The sequence below is a fragment of the Pocillopora damicornis genome, chromosome 12 (genome assembly GCF_964200805.1).
Source record: "Pocillopora damicornis chromosome 12, jaPocDami1.2, whole genome shotgun sequence".
NCBI lineage: Eukaryota > Metazoa > Cnidaria > Anthozoa > Scleractinia > Pocilloporidae > Pocillopora > Pocillopora damicornis.
In genome coordinates, this window is record NC_142681.1 from 21234435 (window position 1) to 21259292 (window position 24858).

Consider the following 24858-nt stretch of genomic DNA (forward strand, 5'->3'; position numbering starts at 1 on the left):
ATTAGCGCGCCAGTGATACGTAGATTACACACGACATTTTAGCTACTCATTCACCCCTCGCCCAGGTCTAGATTTGTCAATAGGTCTATCCCGATTACAATGCATTAATTGACTGGTTACAACGTCATTACAAGTCCAGTAGTTACTGGGTTACAACGTGAGGAACGGAGCCGAGCGGGGATAGAAAAAACGACCCAAATACGAGTGGTCAGCGGTGAAACAACTTTCATAATTCATAAATAGACAGATCATTTGTAGTATCAGGAAACAATCGTGTTGTAGTTGCAGAAAACAATTATGTTGTAAAGCCGAAATGTTACCAAGTTACACTTCGCTACTTAAAAAGTTAAGAAATTTTCCTCAAGCTTTAACTGGAACAATACTTCTTATGCTCTATTGACCAACGGAGGCATCGGGAAAGGCATTGCTGACACCGGGAAAGGCATCAAGAAGAATGATATTCACGTTATGTAACTTGTTGTGTGACGAAAAAAACGTATCTTGACTTGTTCAAAGCATTAATCACAGTTGGCTTCCTTTTCACTTGAATTTTGTATCCACAGCTTAAGATGAGAAATTTAAAATTTCTATCAGCTGACGTTCTTTTACTGCATATTATATCTATTCAATCGCCCCCAATTCACGTGGAAAAAAGGCAAGTAGGAAAACACTGAGCTTCGAGAAACAGCCATGTTAAGGCTAATGTATTTACCATCCTTAAATATTTATAATCAAGACCACTCGTTTAGGAGACCTTTTCTCAAAAGATCCACACGTGCAAATAATGCTGTGTTCCGTTCGAAATGTTTTTCTTCCTATTCAATTGAACAACTGACTTAGCGTTTAAGCCGAGAAAAAAATCACAATTATTGAAAAGGTCATAGACAGGCCTACACAGACTCCCCTGTGTGGTTTTACGTTTGCGACGCAAAAGCCTTTATTTAAAGCTTCGCTCTGACGAGTATGTCTTTGAGCGATTTACCTCTTTTGTATGATATAATCGGAGGCGTTTTGTAAATTGTTTTCAGCAGTGGCTGATTTTGGATGAGGTTCCATTCTTGCATCAGTATTTGTTTTAAATTTTTTAACCCCTGAGTGGTATGCTGTCACAAAAGGCAATATTTTGCCTTTAGTTTTTTTTGGTTTGTTTTTTAAGTGTCGACTGCCTTGCGGCAAACGAGACCTCAGATAACGTTTTTTCAATTAGGCTTTTTGGGTAACCTCGTGCTTCAAGTCGTGTTTTGAAGTTACACATGGCCTCCTGGAAATTTCTTTCCGAGGAGTTTGTTCTTAGAAGTCTGATAGCTTCTCCTTTAATAAAGCCTTTCTTAACACTTGGCGGGTGGCAAGATGAATAGTGTGTATATTGAAAGGTCTCGGTCGGTTTGTAGACTGATTTTTCAGAGATGACACTGTTGTACTTTTCAACATGTTTATTATCACTCTGAAAGCGTGTACATATAAGATCTTTCAGCTCTGAAAAAAAAAGCCAAATTGAAAAAACGTTATCTGAGGTCTCGTTTGCCGCAAGGCAGTCAACACTTAAAAAACAAACCAAAAAAACTAAAGGTAAAACATTGCCTTTTGTGACAGCATACCACCCAGGGGTTAAAAAATTTAAAACAAATACTGATGCAAGAATGGAACCTCATCCAAAATCAGCCACTGCTGAAAACAATTTACAAAACGCCTCCGATTATATCTTACAAAAGAGGTAAATCGCTCAAAGACATACTCGTCAGAGCGAAGCTTTAATTAAAGGCTTTTGCGTCGCAAACGTAAAACCACACAGGGGAGTCTGTGTAGGCCTGTCTATGACCTTTTCCATAAACATTTCGGCTTTACAACATGATTGTCTCTGGAACAACAAATTATATGTCTCTATATGAAGTATAAAAGCTGTTTCACCGCTGACCGCTCATATTTGGGTCGTTTTTTCTATCCCCGCTCGTCGCCCGTGATGTAGTAACTCCCTCACTACCTGGACTTCGCCTGGACAGTCAAGTGTTTCCTTTTCCGGTCCAGTCTTACCGGAGTAACTCCCAAGAATAGTTTTAGGGAAAACAAGATGAAAGAAAGGCCATTTTCAGTGGCTCTTTTCTTTGGGGTTATTTGGATTGTTTTACCCTGTCTTGGTAATTTTGTTGAGCTTCCAGTGTGGGATAATCTGAACATTGGACTATGCGGATTGGCATTAATTCTATGTATTTGTGTCTACCTCACGGAATACCTCGGATTATTTCCCCTTAACTACAGGTGAGTTAATTTGAGTTTGATTAATATAATAAATAGCTTATTTTTTTAGAAACAAATTACTAAGTACCTCTTTGAGGTGTTTAACACCTCGTATAAAATTATACTTGACTGTTATTAAGATAGCAGTCAAGTATAATTTTATGCATCCATTAGTTTAGAGATTAAACACACTTTCCCCTCCCCCTCCCCCCCCCCCCCGGCTACCCCTCAGACGTTTGAACTTTTGGAGAATGAGATGGGTTCGTTTACATTTCTGCCACCAATGTGCCAAAACTGTGTATAAATGCCTTACCCAAATGCCGGATTTGATGGTCAATTCTTTTGTAAAGGCAAGATCAGCAACTATCACTTTCTTAACTTCTTAACGACCTTTTCTTCTAAGCTGTCTGAAGTTCGAAGTTTATTAATTCATAATTGCATAGCAGCTTGAAAACTGAATTGTGTATTGACCCTAAAAATTATATTGTAAAAATCTAATCATCAACTGATCTATCTTAAAAAAAAAGGATGAAAAAAAAGCTAACGAGAGATAAGCTGCTAAAAAAGCTATCATAATACAAGCTGCAAAATTTGAAAACCTTAAAGTATAAATTAGTTGCTTTGAGACATAAAAAGATAATAAAGGTATTTTTAAATCAGTCAGTTTTAAAACGTGGCATCTTCAAAGGGTGCACATGTCTTAATGAATAGGCAGTTTCATGTGGTGCAGGTAATAAGTTATAAAGGTGGTAATTATTGTCTGCTCCCAAAAGTGAACTCTTTACCTTTAAATACCTCTATATTTAAAGATAAAACATGTGTATACCAATGGAAAGACTAGACAGTTCCAGTTCATATTTCCCACCCCACCCAGGCAAGGTTAAAAAAAAGAAAGTCTCTTGTTTATGGATGATAGTCAAATGCCTGTGGGTTGCCCTGGAGAAGGGGCAAGCTTAAAATTGGTAGGCCCATAAGTTTCAAAATTCTGCCCCTTGTTGTGGACTTCTTGAAACATATGAGCTACACCCCTGTCCCGCTTTCATTGATTTCCACAAAATGAGTACATTGTCAATTGCTCAGAAGACAGTAGATTTCTCAGGAGCTTGCGAGACTAATGAAATGATCTTCCATTTTCTTAAGCAAATTTTCCTTGCATGGAGAAATAAATTCACAACTTGGTTGGTCCATCTGCTATGGTGCACCTCTTGTGTTGTATGCCATATTGTGGTATTTGTCTGGAATGCCTCAGACAATCTTCCAACTTGTATCTCTGGTAACTTACCTGGGTCACTTCTTGAAAAGAATCATTGAAGCCCTTTTTATCCACAAGTATTCCAAGAACATGCTTCTTCTTCCAGTTATAGAGGTACAGTAATTGTTATGACTTTTTGGTCTGAATTCTAATTTCTTTAAACATGTAACACATTATTTTCACCAATAACATACCCACAACATTCAATGATGATCTATGAACACTTAAATGTTCCCTATGATAAATGTCCTTAATCAGCAATCCATTAACCTTTCTGTTTGCCCTTCATGCTTTGAAGCTAGATAGTTCTAGTTTTTATATAGTTCAGATTTTCCATGCTTTATGAATGGGTAAGTGTAGTTGGATTTGGCTTCAACTTGTCAGTGACCAGAAAGAGCACAAACATCAAATTTTTACAAACATCAAAACATAAAATTTTTCCACTGGTATTTAATTCAGTTAAAGTGACTGTCTCTTGTTTTACCAGATTGCCATGTTCTACTGTCTTGGTGCAGTCACCCAGCACTACTGGTGTAATATTTACACCCATGGACCTTTAGCTGATAAGTTGTCATCTAACTATGTGGCATTAGTGGTTGGCGTACCAGTGTTTGTCATTGGTGAATCCTTAAATTTCTATCATCATCATATTTTGGCAAGTCTGAGGCCTGCCGGTACATTAACTGGTTATGTTGTTCCACATGCAGGATTGTTCCATTATCTTGTGTGTCCTCATTATCTTGGGTTAGTGTCATGTTTATTATCTGTAAATACCTAGACATGATGTTGCACCTGATAAGAAAACTCTCTTGGAAAGCAGACCTGGATCCACCCAGTGCAACATTAGACCTTGCAGCCTTCACTTTTCAGTTTTCTTGGGTTCATCTTATGAAGGGGTGGTAAGCAGTCCTTCTATAGGCAACCCCATGTCAGTAGGAAGTAGGAGGAAGTTCACTGACTCATAACACTCTGATATTTCTGCCCCTTGATAATTGTTGTAAACACAATGGTGCAGTATGACTACACTCTATCTTATAATTTCAATGTGTGACCATCTTGCCCAAGATAATACCATTCACTGTCCAAAACCGAAATGTAAAACATAACAATAATGATTGACACTGCCAAACCAAAACCTCAGATATTAATTAAAGACATTTTACATTACAACTAGAGGAAAGAAGGAATACAATCATGGTCAATACATTTTGAGAAAATTGAACTACCTTTACAATCACTTATTTTTTCCTTTAGAGAGTTGATTGCTTGGTATGGCATGGCTGTAACTGGTCAACATCTGGGTATGTACTTAGCTTGGTTAGTTATGGTGTGTTACTTGTCTGGAAGGAGCCATCAAACACATCTTTGGTATCTAAAGAAAATTGAAAACTTTCCCAAGGACAGGAGAAACATATTTCCTGGAATCTTCTAACCATGGGATTGTCATGTGTTTATTTCACTTTTTTATTTAAATAGTATTGATTTATTTCAAAGTATTGATTAGATGAGAGCTAATGCATTTGAAGTGTTAAGATTAGTTTAGGGAACCTGTGGTGATTGTAAGGATACTGAAGCTGTGAAAACTTTATTCTGTAGTCTTGTCAGACAGCATTTATAAAATGTATGTGAAATCAGGAGTCCTTACTCTAAGAATAACTAAGATATATTGGGGACCGTCAAGTAAAGGCCAACTAGTTGGATATTTAAAAGTGATCCTACATATGGGAGTAGGTTTTTCAAGTTAGTGGTAATTTAAATAATTTTTAGTTTTTTATCAAATTGTTTACATATTAGTCAATAAAGTTAACGACAATCTGTAAGAAAAAAAAATAAAGTGTTTGCTTCAAGGCTTTTATGGTGTTTCCCAATACTTTATTTCTATGACAACAGAATGTTTTCCAGAGTCCTCTTCTGTACAATGGTAAGGAGCAGCTGAAGAACTATTAAGTTCTAAGTAATAATAGTTTAAAAATTTTAAAAGCTTGGACTTCATTATTCAAAGACAGTCATGATAAAGAAAACATATACAGAAAAGTGAATTCCAAGAAACAAAGTGGTAAATATTTATTAAAATAAATATTAATGGTTCTGAATTCCCCCAAACTATCTCAGGTAGCAAAAGCATTCAAAATAGTCTAAATGGCCAACAAAATCATGACATGTATAGTCTGCTCTATGAGCTAGAAAGGTTTTTGGATCAAATGCCTGTTGCAATTCCTATTAATGATCATGTGCAACTGACTATGTTTGCTGTGGGGGAAAATGCACAGATAAGAATGGTTAATTTTTCATTCCCCAGTTTAATACTAAAATTGTGTAAGTGCTAATTCCTTTGAGAGAACATTTACAGACATGAAAAATATTTCTTTGTTAGAAGTGATGCTATTGGGCATTATGGCCCATTTTGCAGGCAGAGATGCGTTTTAGCCCACTCTCAAACTCATGGCATTATTCAAGACTGTTTTGTTGTTAGTTTTTCCAGGTTTTTTATTTCCTCAATGGTTTAGCCCTTCTTAAAGTCATTTCATCCCTCAACAAACATGTCTCTGAGTCCAACCCAAAACATATTGCTTTCCTTCAAAAAAATTGTGGGAGCAATGGATAAGAAAGCAACAAGTTGATTAAAGCATCTTGGTATGAAATGAAAGCATGTTGAGGACCACCATTGCTTCTTTTTTTTTTTTTCCGTACTTGAACCCTCTAGTGTTGTAGAATTAATACTATAATAATGTAATATTCACCATGTCTTAAATTTGTACAGTCAGGTGGTAACTATGGCCATCATATAAATGTGAACCAAAACTCACAGCAAGTCACTCACAAAACAAAAAGTTTACAATACACATCTGGTAAAATTAACAAAGTATGCTCCATTTACAACCATTCAAATAATGAATGTCAATTATATTGCCAAACAAGTGTCACAGACATCTTGCATAAATTTTCATTTTTACTGAATGATATTACACTAGCAATGCCAATAAGAACTCTCAGATCAGGAATTTTACTTCTATGAAGCCCTAGTTGCAAAGAGATGGCCTTTGCTTTTTTTTTTCCAATTGAGAGGATACTCATTCCCTTGCTACATCTATTATTAAAAACACTTTAAAAATCTATAAATTCTTTACAAAAATTCATAATATGAAATTAATAATATTTACAGCAATAGAGTGAGCTGTACATTACAGTATATTATTTTTACTAGTTAGAGTCCTTTTAATAATTCCATCTAACAAAAAAAATAGATGTAAAGTAAAAATCCTCTTGGCGCCTGTATAAAACTAGGGACGATGGAACCTAAAAAAAAAAAAAAAACAGAATTAATTGGTTAAACAAGTCATGCCTTCTAGTTATATATTCTTCTTTAAATTACAAGAGACACTTTGAAAAAACTGTTAACTTAGAGCTGACAAGTTAATGACTAAGACAGTTAACAATCTTTGAACAACCTGTTAACTTAGAGCTTACCAGTTCTCACAATATAGAAGGTAAACAAGCTTTGAACAAACTGTTAACTTAGAGCTAACAAGTACTTATGACAAAGATAGTTAGCAATCTTTGAACAAAGGTTAACTTAGAGCTGACAAGTTCTTATGACTTAGGCAGTTAACAATCTTTGAACAAAGGTTAACTTGGAGCTAACAAGTTTTTATGACAAAGACAGTTAACAACCTTTGAACAAAGGTTAATGTGGAGCAAACCAGTTCTTATGATATAGAAGGTAAACACGCTTTGAACAAACTGTTAACTTAGAGCTAACAAGTGCTTATGACAAAGATAGTTAGCAATCTTTGAACAAAGGTTAACTTGGAGCTGACAAGTTTTTATGACTAAGACAGTTAACAATCTTTGAACAAAGGTTAATGTAGAGCTAACCAGTTCTTACAATATAGAAGGTAAACACGCTCTGAACAAACTGTCAAGTTAGAGCTAACAAGTGCTTATAACAAAGATAGTTAACAATATTTGAACAAAAGTTAACTTAGATCTGACAAGTGCTCATGACTAAGACAGTAAACAATCTTTGAATAAGCTGTTAACTTAGAGCCAACAAGTGCTTATGATTAAGATAGTAAACAAACTTTGAGCAAACTGTTAACTTTACACTGACAACTTCTTATGACTAAGACAGTAAACAAACTTTGAACAAATTTTTAACTTAAAGCTGACAAGTGCTTACAACCACAACAGTAAATAAACTTTGAACAAACTGTTAACTTAAAGCTGAAAAGTGCTTACAACCAAGACAGTAAACAAACTTTGAACAAATTGTTACCTTAGAGCTGACAATTGCTCACGACCAAGAAAGTTAACAAACAATTAACTTAGGGCTGACAGGTGCCTATGATGGTTAGAGTTGTAATAAAAATGATTGGGTAATGTTATGATCTAGGGGGAAAATCAACCCAACCCAGGTCAGAATCATGTACCTAAATCTGACCAATGCATCAACCATACTGTTTAATATTTCAGGGACTCTCCAAAGATGTCGACAACAGCTGTGATTGGTAAATTACTCTACTTTTTGTTTGTCAATCTGAAAATGTAGTTTTGGATAAATTGATACAAAACAGCATAACTTCAGTCAAAAGCCTATGCTCACGAGATATTTGTGATTTCTTAACAGTTGACTGTTCTCTACACAAGGTAAATGGTGTTATTATTTATCATCATTAATGCATTATTATTATCACCATTACTAAATCAATGGCTGACTGACATAGGACTTACCTTGTGTATTGTCTACTATCTTCATGCACTTCCATCTCTTTACTCTTGAACTCATTGAGCTCTTTGCGAATTGCAGCCTTCAAAAAAAGAAGAAAAAAATATCTCCATTCTGGTATGCATGTCATCTAACTCATGTCCTTAATTGTTTCTTAGGCCACAAAAAATTAACAATTTCTTCATAACTTTTTGGTGCCTATGTGGGCAAACAAAGTGGCCATTACTACCTGTAAATGGGGATGATGGTTAGGACAAGCCCTTTGTTACTCAGTCAGATTAGTTTTTGAGTTAATCTGGGAAATCTTTACCTAATCTTGTCCTCCTATCATATTTGCAATTATTTTCTTCCAAAAATATGTCAATAAAGTTGTGGTGTATGGCCAAAAAAGTTACAAGTTACCTTGTCTTCAGGAGTCAATCTAGTCCACGGCTTGTCAGCTCTAAATATGATATAAACAAAAACAAAATGAAGTTCTCCAACATACCGTAAAATCAACTCACATTACCCACATTACTCATACCTTTGTAGTTTCCTTCCGTTTTAAGGCAATCCTCGAGCCAAGTTCTTTTGAGGTTACCAGTCACTGAATTTAATGTCTTATAAATTTTTGTGGTGTTAACTGCTGAGTACAGTACAGGATGCTTACAGGCACATCTACTACAATTTACTGTTTTTAACTTTCACACAAAGAAATCAATGTTTGACAAGGAATGACAAAATTAATAGTAAATTTTTACCTTCTGTCATAGTCATGGACATCAACACATTCAACATAATCGTTAAATTTAAGAATTTTCTTTGCTCTCAACTCTTGCACTGTAGGCCTTCTACTTAACTGCAATACACAAATTTAAACAAGTTGAACTTAATTCTCTCTTCCTGCAATTAATTGTTGTTGGCTATTTAAGAGCCAGTTTGGCTTTGTAATTATTCCATTAGTTAATTATTTCATGACATAAAATAAGCTCTCATGGAGACTAAATTGTGACACACCCATAACCAGATTTGTGTCACTGACCAACATTCAAATTCTGAGGTGCAAACTGGACAAACAAAGTAATGAAAAAATTTCCATTTATTTTTCTCAACCTTTCAAAGTCCCACAAAGCCACAGGTTACAAACTAGATTTGATTTACTAGAAGTCAAAATGAAAATTGTTAGCAAATGAAACAAAATTATTCCTCTAGTACTTATTTAAAGCAATTTTTTTATTGAAAGAATTGAAAATGTTACTTTGTAAGGTTAGGCCTACCACTGCACTTTCTAAAATGTTCTTTTGAATCAAATCAACCAGACCTTTCTAGTTAACACCCTTTTCTTTTCCTCCTTTTCTTCTTTAGCCTCTTCCTCTGAGGATGCTGTGATGTTGGCATAAAATAAGTTAAACTATGGATAAGCATTCTGAATAAACCAGTCATTTAGAAAGCTACTACATTTGGAAATACAAGGTTTTTAAGTTTCTGCTGTTAAGAGTTAGTGATAGTGTAATATGTGAAGATACACTATTGCTATAGGACTTTCAAATCATCTTTCCATTAAAAGTGAAGATTACGCAGAAAAGAGGAACCTGTCTTATACTTAATAAACCATACACGACTAGTTTGGAACAAAGAAAAATATTTTAAAATGAGAAAGTGTTATACTGGTACATGCATTTACACAAAAAATGAGGTTGAAGGCATCTCAATTGGACCAGGGTAACACTATCGAGTGGATAGGTCTTTGTTTAATAGATTGTTATGTGATTGCCTACATTGCAAAGAAGAAGAGAAAATGCAATGTTACTTTCCTTCTTGTTTAATATTGTTCATGGAAATAAAATTTACAGCCATGCATATTATTTTTCTCACTCCTTACATTTTGCCTTCTTCAAAAAATACATTGCAACTAATAAAATGTATCATTATATTACTTATAAATAAAATGTCACTCACATTTCAAAATATTTCTTTCCCTAAGTTCTTGTGCAGTAGGTCGTGTGCTCAGCCGTCTGCAAGGATAGTATAAAAAGAGTAAAACGAGAGATAGTAAAGTGATGTTAATCAACAAATATGGGGAATAAGATATCACCAACTCTAAGTTTAGCCTTGAAAATATTAAATAACACTCAAATCAATACAAAATCTACAATTTTAACAAAAATACAGAAGCTGTCTATCAATGGCTACAATAGAGGTCAACATGCTCAAGTTTTTGAGAACTCAGAAAAAGTTTACAAGAAAAATTTGAAGCATTCTGCTCTTACGTATTGTTCACAACATATTTGTTTTGCTTTGATAGCTAAATAAAGGAGTTTGTTCCAAACATTTCAAACAAAACATTAAGTTGGGTGCTTCAGATGCTAAACATATAGACAAATACTACATCTAGATTTCAGCACAAAAGAAATATTACAAAGTTACTTTTATCCATAAATTTCCAGGAAAGGTCGTGCACTTGTTTAAACCATAGTGCAAATACAACTGAGTAATATCTGAGGTATGCAGCAAACTTACAAATATTTAATACATCTTGAAATAAAATAGTAGAAAGCTACTTCTAGATTCCACAACAAGTCACAAAACATGCTACTGTTATCATTTGTGCCATTATGAAGGAGGATGAACATCTGTTCTACAAAACATTCCAGATAATACACTGTTCCTAGTACAATGTGTGACATAATGGATGCTGCTACATCTTGCATCACTCCACGATGTCACAGAAATATTAATCAATCATAATTGTCTCCCTCCAAAGATGTTCCTTCCTTAACTATCTGACATTCACTTTCAAGGTTTACTTTGCATTTCATTACTGTTGTCCTACATGTCATATTGGGCTGTTTATTCTGTACATAGAACATCTGTCATTAATTATCACTAGTGATTAACAATTAAATACCGACATACAGAAGGAAGGTGTTTATTAATCATTTGTACAGAGCTCACATACACCATGTGTCTGATTCTATTTTGTTACAGTCATCTAAACATAAACAGAACAATGCACTGCCTTCCTCTCAAAAATCCTTTCAGTCATATTGATGGCAATTTCATCGGAGGAAGAAAGGTTATTTTCTTTAGGCCTCATTAATGCTTGTCTGATTTATTCAGCAGGTGGCAGGGCATGTAGACCAATCAAATATCTCTGTGTAACTTAACACCTGTTCAAATGGTTACCCTTAATTGAGTATTTATAGGAATCTGTTCTCAAATTACATGAGAAATTTGGACCAACAGTTCAGTAAACACAACATCATCATGTAAATTGTTTAAAGAACATATGGAATAAACTTTGGATAGAACACAAGTCAAACATTTTAGTCTCAGTTCTTTAATTGATAGAACAGCATGGCAATTTTTCTCAATGATACGAGGAAATTTTGATAAACTAAATTTCCATGTACAAAATCAAGGGCAAAATACTATTGATCAATTTTACAAAGAGAGGAGAGTTATGTTCCATGACAAAAAGAAAAGAGGCAATTAAACTCACCTTATAAGTTTAGTTCCAACTTCATTTTTCCTCTCTAATTTTTCTTCCTCTGTTTTTGCTTAGAGACAATTTGGAAGAAAAATGACGAATTATCATCAACATAAAAAAGTGACTTGCAAAACAACAAGAAATCAAGAACTCATTAAATATAGACATGGTCATATCCAAAAGACAAGTTTTATTATCATGATAATTATAAGTTGATAATGATAGTTTAATTTTTTCAAATCACCATCTGCTGTTTATATTTTTGTTGTTGTGAAGTGTGTGCAGAAATTACCCAGCATCCTACAGAGGCTACCTGTACTTCCCTTTAAGGCCTTTTATTCCTTTGAGTGTTTTCCAGACTCTATTGCTGTGTTATATATTTTGGAATTCTGTGGCCAGGTAGGGAAGAAAGCCAATGAAAATGACAGGCAAATACAATTTATAAATGATATGGAATTACCTTCTTTCTTGTTAACAATCAACATAATGAAAAAAAGTAACTGTGCCTTCAACTTTAAGACAACAAACTTCAACGCATCATCATGAACAATGGTGAGATTACACTAAGAGCACACGCATGCAGTACAAAGCAAAGTAAGTCTGTAGCCTGGGCCAAAAACACAACAAACAACCTCCATAACATGTGACCAATTCATGAATTATGTGCTTATCTACTGATTTTTCATGCCCAATATATGTATTTCTTATATGCATATTTCTTGTAAAGAAAAAGAAATCATTCAAATGAAAGTTAATATGATGACATGATAAAGTTGTGATGTATAGAATTGAGCTATTTAAGAATTAGAAACCCATGACAGGTTTTTCATAATTTAAAAAAGTACTGTGAATATTCATCCTCTGTCAAGACTGGAGAGTTTACATTTTACACTTTTAAAAAGATAAATTTACAACAACCTTTGCTAATCCAGAAGGTTGCAAATTATGGGTCACTGTTAAATTCTGAAGTACTTTGAGGTGGCCTTTATGTTAATATACCTCATCTCACAAATTACAGTATAACTAAGTTTTAAATGTTGAAATAAGTGACTCCTTGCAGCAAGGCAAGAACTTAATTCGCAACCAATAACAGTCCACACTAGGGCCATTAACAGCAGCATTTACTTGTCATGTTTAAAATGTGAAAGGAAGTTTGAAAGCTACTTTCTAAGAATCAAACTTGATTTTCTGGCTCTTTTGGTTAGTACACCAGGCTAAATGGGATTGAAAAATTACATTAATCATGACAATCATAACATTGCTCACACATTTATCCACAAAAAAAAAACTTCTCCAAAAGACTATCATTAACTAACAGGAGCCATGTCTCAATCACTGCTTTAAAATGTTTGAAAAAAAGCACTCATTGCTTAAAATTGCCAGCGATTATAATCTACTGGTTATATCATCAGCAATATCAATTCTTACAATAAAATTAGAAGATATTTACAACCAGCTTACTTAAATCCAGCACTCCAGACTGAGTTTGTCCAACTAAAGTGACAATTTGACGAATAAAAATCATTTTGCATTCTGTAGAATTCTTCATTCAAAGAGTTCAAGTGTTGGATTATCAATGTCAAAAATATGGCTTAATCCTGATGGACAAGAAAAGCAGTCTGGCCTACTCTTTTTTCCCTGTTTTTACACCAGGTGTAACAAAGAATGGCTTTCAAGTAATTGGAGGGCTGGCTAATTGGTATTGATCAGTGAAAGGACAGGTGTTTTGAGAATAATTATGTGTCAAAGTAAGACAAAACTCATGCACAATATCAAACATTCATTCAAATCTGCTACACAAATTCAACATTTTTACTCCCAATTCAACATTTCTGATAACATGTGCAATTTTTCCAGAGATCTTCCTTCCTGTGGTCCATAAAGATCCACATTTATACTTATTTAAAATAGAAGTTATGTTATTCAATTCATTAAACAAATAATGAAGCAAATTTAAAAATTATGTGCTCTGAACACCAATAGCTGGTTACTTCCTTTGAGTATTGGAAAGATTGTGCCACAAATAAAACCCACATTACCAATGCTAAGCTGTTGTTCCTTGTAGGAAAAATATAAACAATAACATAAATTAACTTTGGCCTATGAGTAAAGCTATAACAAAGAATGTTACTAACCCCTGCAGGGCTTATTGAGGCACTGAAGATTAAAAATATTAGACAAAAGAGACTCATTTTTATTTCTAAAATATCCTATAAACTTCACTCTAAAATGATTTTATTACCAATTTCAAACCTAGATATTGAATCTTTAAGGAATTTTTTTTCAGCTTTTCATTGCTGCTTGTTTAAATTCTAAACCTAGGCTTGTACAGCTGATATATTGAAAATCTAAAATTAAAAAAGTTATATCCAAAACTGTAAAGCAATTATTTATTGTTATCTTTTAAACTACAAATGGTAGTCTCATACTTAGACATATATTATGCAATATGCAGTTTGATTGGATATCATGCAGTGATGTCATGTATGTAAATATCTTCCTTCTTGAGCAAAAGGGGAAAAAAAGAGACAACCTCTGTTATACACAGTTGATATTTGGCAGTCCCAGCCACAGTGAAATATCATTTGGCCATAAGTTTATATTTGATTCTCTTGGCCACCTTTCAGTTTTACATAAATGTTATTCAGATACCAAAATATAAAATAAAACAAAAAAGGTTCATGTATTTTCACAAATTAAATACACTTTGTACTAACTGGAGCAATTTGAAGCATTTGCAGACAGCAGTTGTCAGTCATATCAGAATATTTCTTTTTTTTTTAGGTCTACTTTCAAACCTGTGGACGGTTCTCACTGTTTTTATAACTCCTAAAACTCCTAGTAGGTAAACAACATTTAACCTTGTGGCAGCCACGCACCCAGAGTAATATGTAATATAGAGACTTGTTCAATTTTCTTAAATCAAGGCTGACAAATAGATTTACTTGTAAAAGTGAAGAACAGCTCCTGAAAGATACTGTTGGCCAACTGTCGACCAACATAAAAACGGTTTTTCTAGTTCCCAATCCCCTTAATGCACTGCTTCCAAAACCCTTTTAAGAAAGTCTTTATTTGGTTAGAACTATTTGACCTGTTGGTTCATTCACTTGCAAAATGGAAAAAAAGGAGCCTTTTCATGTACAAACAAGGATATAAAAAATAGGTACTAAATTTACTACTAAATTTTGGCACTTACAGTCTGAAAGTGGGTTAAACAAGCTTATTTTTACCATTAAAACAGAATCAAGTAGATAGGTATGAACAACGCAAATGACATGTTTCTATTTACTGTTTTCAATCAATTTTTGGTCTACTTAACACTGTTGGCCACCTGTCGGTAATGTGCAGGTAACCTGTCAGCCGACAGTTGACCGAAAGGTTACTGACAGTTGAAAATGGGAACCATGGTTCACTATTACTGATTTACTAATGTTATTGACATCAAATATAACTAGACTCTTGATAAACTTGATGAAAAAATAGTCAGCAAAATTTCTTAACATTGGGTATTATTGCTATCATTCTTTGTAAAATATTACACAATACTGTAATCTTGAAAGATATTAATAAAGCTATACAGTTATTAATAGAACTATCCCACAAATTTCCACAGAATATGTCTTGGATACATGACAAAACTTCACAGTCTCATCAATGTATGCTATTACAAATAAATAATTTTCCACTTACTTGGCAGTATGTTTCTGGCCTCAAGTTCACCTTGACTTGGTCTTGTTCTCAATTTTTGAGCCAAACTATCCTTCCTTTTAAGCTTAGATGCTAAGCCTAAAAAAACAAAAAAAAACAAGGCAGTTCACCCTTTTGAAAAGAATGACAATTGCAAATTGCAATACTTGGAGCAGTCTGTATCTGGGATCCGGATAGGAAAAATATGGACTGCTGAAGTGTGGAATTGGCCAATCAGATTTAAGGATTTAGGATTCTGGACCACTGAAATGCTTGAGAAAAAAAATAAGAATTTGTAATTTAATGGGCCACAGCACCACTTTACTACAAAGAGGATTATTTATTAAGCACTGTTTGCATACATAAAGGAATAAAAAAAATACTGTATGCAATAATACCGTATTCCCACATGTATAGGCTGCACTTTTTTTCTAAATAAATTTTGTTAAAGAGGATTATTTATTAAGCACTTTTATAACATAGCTAGTAAATTTGTCTAATCATATTCAATTGTGCGAGTATACTTCATATTCCTATTGTGCACATTCATGATGTCAGCAAACAAATCCCTTGAGAAAAAAAATTTTCCATCAGGTTGAAAATGTTATAAAACAATTGGTTTGTACATCAGCTGTGCGTTCATCGAGATATGAAGCACTTGGGAAGTTTGGAGAGCACTCAAGATGCTAGAGTTGTTCTCAGCTACACCTCAAGCAACTCTTGCACATCTTTTGTGCTCTCCAAACTTCCCAAGTGCTTCATATCTCGATGAATGCATGCTGATGTATGAACCAATTGTTAATTTGCATACATAAAGGAATAAAAATAATACTGTACACAATAATACTGTATTCACTATTACTGCAAACAAATCCCCTGCACTTTTTTTCCAAATAAATTTTGTGCAAAATGGGGGTGCAGCCTATACATGGTATAACTTAAATCCTTTTAAACCAGTTTCCCTCTTTCATCAAGAGGCAAGGCCGCTAAACTATGTTTGCTCATGTCCCTGATCACGTACACAACTTCACGCGATCATTACTGAGGAAATAAAACAAAATGTTAGGGTGCATTCCTTTGGGAGAATCCAGATCAGGATTTCTGATTTGTGGCGTTCCTTTCAAGCAAATCCATTTTCAGATCAGTGATCTACCAAATCCATTCTGGACAAGGATTCATCGGATCACTGATCTGCGTGATCTAAAGACTGATCCAACACGTTCCTTTGGTCAAAGGATCCAAATTTAATCATTTTGCCCAGCAATGCTCAATTTCAAACAGGTACCTCGTATATTAGCCGGAGAGATTGTTGGCAATCACTCTACAAATTCTGCGATAAAGGCGAAATAAAAACAATTTTGTAATGTTAAATCAATTGGCCACTGATCGCAGGCATTCAGGGTTCCCAAGTATCCATATTGTAATTAATACTTGCTACTGTTTTAATTCCATTGTTTGAATTTACCATGAAAAAATGAGCTTCTAATGACAAGCCATTCTGGGAAGAGCTCAGTAACCCACATGCATACTAAAGTCTTGAAATAGCACACTTTTTGGAATTCTCTGAGAGCTCGTCTAAAACTCCATTCCTTTCATGCACCATGATTTGTGTGATCTTGGATCACAAATCCAAATGCGAATCCTCCCAAAGGAATGCACTCTTAGAATACTTGGAACACAACTCTAGCACAAATTACCCAGGTATCTTTTCTTTTATCTTTTCTTTTACCTTTTTTTAACTTTGAGACTGTTTTGAAGATATGTCTAGCTATTGTTGTTTGCATTTGCAATGTTTGTTTGATCGATGGCATACTATGTCAGATTATTTATTGTGATGAATTTTGTGACATAAACAAATATCTCTTGGCAGTATGTGGCATTTGCCAGGCCCTTCGCCCTCTGGAGAAAACGTGAAATCATTTTTTTTCAAGAAAATATGGTCAAAAATCAGGGTGCGGTTTATACACGAATGCAGCCTATACACGAATGTGGCCTATAGACGTGTGAATTCGGTAGACCTCTCCTACATTACTCATTTAGTAAACATTTAATCATACAAAAGGTATTTGTTCAAGAGAAAGTACTGGCATTCTGGGATCAAATTATTTGTGGCCATGGTAAGAAAAAGTGCAGTCTTGTGAACAATTGTATTTCAAACTGACATCTCCTATACAATTTGTGTACCAATCTTTCCATCAAGATGGACCTCATACTCACCAATTATGTTAAGACTTTCCCAAAACTGAAGCTTTGAGATTAGGGGTACAGCTTACTGAACAAACAATGAGTCCAAAAACAATCAAATTCAATACCTGTAACAATTCCTCGATTTTCCTCCTCTTCCTCTGAGTCAGAAAAGCTTCCTTCACTTCCTGAACTTGCATGTTGCAAACTTTCATTATCCGAGCATTCTTCTTCACCACTAGTTTTTTTCCCAACACTTTGAACAACAACAAATCTACACAAAAAAGTTAAATATTTATCAGTTTACGATTTACGTATAGGAACCTTTTTCAAGCCTGGTGATGAAAGTGAATTCAATTTTAGCCTTTTTGTTGTAAAGTAAAAGGTCTAAAGCTATGACCTGCAACTCACTACAATACCTTGGAACCATCTTCCACTGATCCAAGGGGGTAAGTTTCAAAAGAAAGTGTGGGCTTGTGTCAGTGGGAGAATATAACAGGGTAATTTGGTATCATTTACCAGATTGATAATGCACATTGGTACAAAAGTTTCAAAGCTAACATTTTGAGCACTAGCAATTTGTCAGATTTGTCCATTTGCTCTGATGAGGGGCCAGTTGTTTACAATGAATTAACACACAATGGATTAAGTCCAAGGTAGCTAAAAGCTAATTTTATTCATAGAAAAAGTCAAAATGCAAGAGAATTGTGTGGAAAATTTACTGCCTGTAGCATTTAGTTCCATGTGAATTCTTTTCAGTGGGGTTGGACAAAGCAGTCAGAATATGCAGGTTGTTTACATGGAAATGACACATGATGGAGTGAATTCAAAATGGAATTTGATTGGTGGAATACAATCAAGAGTAAAGGAGTGGAAAAAATATGTTTTAACATAAAAATGATACAAAAAGGCTATATGTGAATCTTTCATATCCCAATAAATCTTGACATTAATTGACAAGGCTCCCACAAAGGCCACAAACCATTACACTTGTCAAACTTAGCCCAAATTTTATGGTTTATGTCCTTCTTTGTGCACAGCCCCCTGATTCCCTAACATCATTTGCAAGGGTATCCAGTCAAGTCACCGATGGTTCAACTCAAGCTTTTAAATTCATTGGCGATGTTTACCTTGCTTTATTTGCCATGAGATCCTTATAAACTTTGTTGGAAGAAAACAAAATTATTTTTTCATTAAATATCTTTTACTTTTCTGTATGTTTAACTTCTAATAAGTTGTACTGGATTGAAGACCAACTCGCTCACATCTGTAATCAATTTTATGCATCGGCAAGTTGGCGTTGGCAAGTTGAACCATCGGTGACTTGATTGTAATTCTTTGCAAGATAGCTGTGATATGATTGGTGCAAAATACATACCCTAAATGCTCAGATATCCAAATGCTGTGATATGATTGGTGTGAGATACATACCCTAATGCAGCAATCTGATTGGTGCAAGCAACATACCACTCTACGTGCTAACATGGAGGTTTTATTTTTATACATATATATATATATACACAGTGTATATATATATAAAGTGTAAAATTCTGACTATCGTAAAACAGTGCTCAATACTTAGGAGTAGAGCGATGTATATAATGTGGGAGGAAAAAGATAAATAAACTACAAGTTCATCCCTACAGGCCTGTTTTGTGGTTGGTTAAATATATATATTTATAACACCAAACTGGCAGATTTGGGCAATTTTAGTCAAACTGAATAAATCTTCATGGATTTGACAATTTTGGCAAATTTCAGTCAAGATTCATCAGAGCTAAATCAGCTTGGTGGAATTGACAATTTTTAGTCAATTGGTCAAAACGAAATTAGCTTAGCAGATTTGACAATTTTGACAAATATTCACCATTTTCATTACTGCATGATTTCTGGACATACATTGTATCTCGCTGGCCAACTTACGTTATCGACTCAGTTAATAATACCAAATTACTCCATTTTCTTATGAGATTCTTGTATAAAGAAGATGATTATCTTTCAATCCTATTATTCCTTCCTTTTTTTCGTTTTTGTTTTATTTTTTTAATTATTAACCAAAGGCAGCAGGAGTCTTAAATCTTAGTCTATTAAGATAGTTGATAATTATGACATTAGCAAATACTGTCCTACGACCTTCTGGCCCTAATTTTTTAAAGAGTCAAAACATTTAAGTCACCAGAAGCCACAAACTGTGTATAGTTTGTTTCATGACCTTAATCTAGTCTAGTACATAGCATGACTTTCAATGTTGTAGTATCAACTGTATTACCTTGGTTGTTGGCCAATAGAACTACAATGTCTATTATTTTGAGTTTGAAGGACTGTCTGTTCAATTGTTGAACTGTCTCCAGTGTTTCGACGAGCTGTTACAATTAAAGAGAGGAAATTCGTCAATCTGCATACTATCAACCTCACTACATAGTATTGTCCTCAGTTGTTAACTGCAATTTATAGCTAATGAGTAAAGAGGAAGAACAGTTGTTTCATCAGTACAGACAGACCAGGTTGGTTTTGGGGCACAAATGGATTGGTGCTCAAGGCCAATGTAAACAGTACAATTTTCTTCTTTTTTTATCATGCCATCTATCAGCCCATCTCACCCCTACAATTCAGTAGTCTAATGTAAACTACAACAAATTGACAAGACTAAAAGTATATAAAATACAAATGTAAAGCAATTCAAGCATGTTCTGAAAAAACGCAACATACTACAATCTCAAGCACTGTAAAAGATTAATTATTTATTAATTAATTTTTAAACAATTTCATAACAAAAGAAGGCTACACAGGCCTATGAATAAGAACTATGTACATTACCTCCTAATAAACATGATTTAACCTGTTCTATTGCATTCAGTAGTTAAGATAACATCATCTCACCTAATTCCTGAGCCAGCTGGTCCATCATACTCAAAGTATCTAATTGTTGAACTTGGAAATCATTCTTGATTTGATTTCCAGCAGGTAGATTGTCTCGTTGTTGAAGTGGAGTTCTCAAAGCACTCCTTGGCTGACCTGATTTTACGGATTTCTCTTCACTTTCATTGGGAAGCCTGTTTTCCAGTAATGGACCATTGCATTGGACTTCACCTGAATCATTCTCGTTTTCTTTCTCTGAAAATGTTTGATTGATGAAATTTTAATGTAATAATAAGCAAGTAAACAAGTACAAGATTATAAAGACATGTTAAAATAGTACACATCCAAAGAAAGCTAACTGAGAGAAGTCTAATTCGGTTAACTAAGATCAGTTCTTTGTGTAGACTAATGAAAGAGCTTAACTGTATCCTAAACACCACTGCAGGTTTAATGACAGAATATAGTCCTGTCTTGACTGCCTTTCTGCTTTCAATGGTTGCAACAATGGTATTCAAAACAAGAACAGCACACAAATAAAACTCTTAATGAAACCAGCAAACAAAAATGATGAGCATTTTACCATTTCCTTTCTAAGATCTCAAAATTGCTCAGGGTTTTGCTTATGTTGTAATGGAAATCTTAGCACTTTAAATCACTTATTTAAAATTGATAGTTGATTTGCTTTATATCAGGAGGAAGTAAACATGAACAATACTTAAAAATACAGTTAAGCCTGACAAATGGCCAATGCTCAAAACATCACCTTTTCCAAATTCTCCTAGTTAGTTACTTGGTAATTTAATTCTAATCAACTACATAATGATCATCAACTAACCATGTGAGATGCTATGATTCAAATGCATTCAAATCTAAACTTAACAGGTTAGATACTCTGATTTAAAATAAACCAATTTAAAACTCAAACTGTTTTTCTATATTAAATTATCTTTGATTTTTTTTTGTAGCAAAAGCTATATTATTGGTCTACAACTCATTTTCTAAGTTTCCATTGACACAATATATCCCTGAATGTTTCTTGTAAAAACTTGGTAGTCACAGCAGACTATAAAGTTCACCTTCAGATGTGACTGGAAGGATTCCTTTCTTTATCAACTCATCTCTGTTAGTGCGTACCGATAATTTTCTTTCAAGATCTGAGAAGAGAATCAATATATATTATCACACAAGAAAATAACAAAACAATTTATGTCAATAACTTGGATGGTATAAATAATGTACTTTACACAACTTAACTGTTTTTCAAAATATTTCAGTAAAAATAATGTAATACTTAACCAAGTTTAATGGTGAGATATTCAATCATTCCCTGCCTTTCTACATCTTGAAGGCTATTTCAAATCCTTGTGGTCAACAATTTTATATGTATTGCTCATCCAGACAAGACACCAAAATAATCAAACCACATTATCATCACTCTGGAATGACTTGTAGTTAAAAGAAACCTATACACTGCTTTTATAAAGAATGTGATCATATCATTTTGTCACCTAGTACTACTACTTAAAGTCACTAAAATAAAGGCTAGAAGTTGGAAAACATATAATAGGAATTCCTTGTTGTGCTAGAAATATATTGTAAAGTAATATAATGCTGGTAAAGCAAAGAACTGCGGTCAAGTGATCTTATGAATTTTGAACAATCAATGCCCCCATGAAAGAGTGTCCAGGTAAATAAAAGAACAAACTAAAGATCTTTCTTCTTCTAACAGATCTCAAAATATCAAAAACACATTCAAAATATCACAGAAAAATTGTAGTTGTGATCCAATTTATCACCTTCCTACAGCAAAGGACAATATCATAAAAATGCAATAATAATTGAAGCAACATATGCAAATAGAAATATCTATGACAATATAATTTCTCTGTTAAAAATGTTTTGCAGTTACAAAATGCATCAAGTCTATTCCCGATGTAATCACTCAGAGGAAGGTCCTACTGAGACCTGAAATACTATTTTAATGGTTCTGGAACAAGCGATTATTATTTTTTCCAATCTTGCCTCACATCTTTAAATCTGACCAAGAAATTAGAAAAATAGACCATTTTATTCACTTGGGAACCACAAAACAGAAATTCAAAATGAAACTTTTCATATATTCAAAATATGTAGGAAATAAAAAGCCAGACTGAACCACACAACATGAAGGGAATCAGAGAGACTTTTTCCCCTGTTGTCATTTTCATGTTGTTGAGCTCACAAAAACATTTAGCACTATGAACCTACCCAACAACCTTCTTCAGGGAAGTGAAAGGTAATTACAATCTTAAGCACTTTCATATGCATTATACACAATAATTGATCATACATTGAGCTATATTAATTCGACCTTAAGTTGATAACGGTACTAGTAAAAATAATTTAGCCCCAAAATTGTTAGGAGAAAAGTTCAAATAAATCAAATACATCCATAAATATCAAAAAGAGAAGAGACTCGGTGTTACTAAAATTTAACCCAAGCATTAGAAGGAAATTGTTAGCTTCATAAGAGCTTTTTTTTTCCTCAAAGCCATTAAACAGAAAGGAATGTATGTTTGATGAATTGAATGATATATGTAACATTTAATTTGGAGAAATTTTCAGCCAAAGAATAAAAAATTATCCAGCACAACCAGACCAAATCACATTGTTGTGCGTGTCGAATCAAAATTTGATTTCGTTTATATCAGATGTCTAGTAAAAAGGATTACATTATCGTTGAAATATTTTTAAAATAAATACTTCAGAGAAGAAAAAAATCCAATTTATTAAGCGTGGCAATATGTGGCAAACACAAATATTTGCAAAGAACCTACCAGAACAGTTTTTAAAAAAATGACTCAACAACCCCTTTAATCGAAGGTCCAAAATACGGAATTAGAGGTACGGTTGTAATTCCTTTCAGGCTCAAACTTCCCAGTGGTAATCAATAAGAAGGAACTAAGATTGAAGCTAATAGCAGGAAAAACAAATGCTTTCGAGAGGAACGAATTGTATAGGGCTGAGCACATACCTACAGCCTGTTCTCGGTTTTCCATAGGTGAAACGTCAACTTACACCCTCTAAAAAACTGAACAAATAGGGGCCGCAAAAAGACAAAATGAAACATTGCTTACTTTGTGAAGTGGTGATGAACTTCTGACTTTTCTTTCTCCTTCGCCATTTCCACGGTCGAAGTAATCTTCCTATACTCACTGCCAATTTGCTTCGTCGCACAGGAGGAGGTGTACTCGGGGTAGAGTTTGCACTTGCGACAGAACTGTCAACTTCCGTGGAGTTTATAAACGCTGGTGTTCGTCTTGTAGGCACAGTGTTCCCGCCATTCATGACTATGGTCATCTCTCTGCGACCTGGATCACTGTTTGAACGTTCTCGAGAACTATTTAAACTACCAGAGGGCGAAGTTCTGCCATCATCACTTACCTCCATTTTACGTTTACACGAATGGCGATGGTATGGGTTCCAATCCTACGCGGTGAACAAAGATTTGTGACGCCTGACAGTAGTGTCCTCATCACTTCCGCTGGTAGTCCGGCCGAGCTGCTTCTCGGAGGGTAAAAACATTTTAATAAAACTTTCGGCCAAGTAAATTTTTGGGCAAAAATTACTTGAAACTTCTATTTTTGACCTTAAAAATATCATGAAGCAAATAACATCTCCCGTGAGAGGAAGTTGACAGGCATATCTCAATACCACGCCTGAATAAGATAAACTCCATAAGCGTACTTCCGGTGATCGCGGAAATTATTACCACTTTTTTCTGGGTGCAGTCCCGTGAACATAAACTTAAAACCAGTGTCTAACATGCAAAAATATATTTCCTAAAACTAAACTTGTATTATCAGCACACTGGCATTTAAGATCCATTTTCTTTTACGAGACGAGAACTCTAAGTGGTCAAGCTAACCACTCTCCCCAAGTGCGAAACAATACCAACCTACAAATAACTCAAGTAGTTTTTATTTGATGCCTTTTTTTCCTTTTTTTTAAACCAAAGATGAATCTTGATAAGAGCGCTCACGCTCGCTTGAATTGTGTAGGCTAAACTGCTGACGCTTTGCTCCATGTTATTAATTCAAATAACAGTATCAGCAAAGGGCTGAAGCCTGATGTCCAGAAATAATTGTGTTATCCTTTGGCTGAACCCCTACCTATTACGACTAGCCATAGTGTAATATAAAGAGCTAGTACAGTTACAATCCATTTTGTGAGGTTTGATATCATTGCTCCAGTTCTCAGTCTATTTATTACAATCTTGTACCCATAATTAGACACACTTTGCTTGGCAGTTGCATTTGATTTTAAAATATTGATTGCAGAATTCCCCAGAAATACAGACTTCCTACTGGTTTTGGCATAAACAAATCTAGTCCCATTTTTGGATTGCACAAGAAAGTGACAACTGACTATCTAGGGAGGGGCTGGGAGGGGCTTCTTTGAGACAGG

The 24858-nt window shown here is 34.3% G+C and overlaps 2 protein-coding genes across 2 annotated transcripts; one reads left to right on the plus strand and one right to left on the minus strand.

The window, feature by feature from the left end:
- Window positions 1-1915: 1915 nt before the first annotated feature.
- On the plus strand, window positions 1916-5340 carry LOC113668899 (3-oxo-5-alpha-steroid 4-dehydrogenase 1). Its single transcript, XM_027184874.2, has 4 exons — window positions 1916-2256; window positions 3376-3601; window positions 3975-4231; window positions 4742-5340. Exons 1-4 carry the CDS (start codon window positions 2069-2071, stop codon window positions 4917-4919), a joined length of 849 nt encoding a protein of 282 aa, XP_027040675.2. The 5' UTR covers window positions 1916-2068; the 3' UTR covers window positions 4920-5340.
- Window positions 5338-24823, minus strand: LOC113668897 (phosphatase and actin regulator 1). The gene is made up of 13 exons (XM_027184872.2): window positions 23529-24823; window positions 21489-21566; window positions 20434-20667; window positions 19823-19916; window positions 17682-17827; window positions 15373-15468; window positions 11695-11752; window positions 10152-10207; window positions 9514-9575; window positions 8954-9051; window positions 8616-8655; window positions 8219-8295; window positions 5338-6784 (listed from the first exon to the last, which is right to left on the minus strand). Exons 1-13 carry the CDS (start codon window positions 23839-23841, stop codon window positions 6769-6771), a joined length of 1368 nt encoding a protein of 455 aa, XP_027040673.2. The 5' UTR covers window positions 23842-24823; the 3' UTR covers window positions 5338-6768.
- Window positions 24824-24858: the final 35 nt, after the last annotated feature.

Excerpts from the sequence above, each read along its gene's own strand:
- LOC113668897 (XM_027184872.2), bottom strand. The coding sequence starts at position 23,841 with ATGGAGGTAAGTGATGATGGCAGAACTTCGCCCTCTGGTAGTTTAAAT. Across the intron at positions 11,753-15,372 it reads GGCCAGAAACATACTGCCAA|CAAAAACAGAGGAAGAAAAA; the intron begins GTAAGTGGAAAA and ends ATTGTCTCTAAG. Across the intron at positions 9,052-9,513 it reads AAAGGGTGTTAACTAGAAAG|TTAAGTAGAAGGCCTACAGT; the intron begins GTCTGGTTGATT and ends TGTGTATTGCAG.
- LOC113668899 (XM_027184874.2), top strand. The coding sequence starts at position 2,069 with ATGAAAGAAAGGCCATTTTCAGTGGCTCTTTTCTTTGGGGTTATTTGG. Across the intron at positions 3,602-3,974 it reads TTCTTCTTCCAGTTATAGAG|ATTGCCATGTTCTACTGTCT; the intron begins GTACAGTAATTG and ends TTGTTTTACCAG. Across the intron at positions 4,232-4,741 it reads GTGTGTCCTCATTATCTTGG|AGAGTTGATTGCTTGGTATG; the intron begins GTTAGTGTCATG and ends TTTTTCCTTTAG.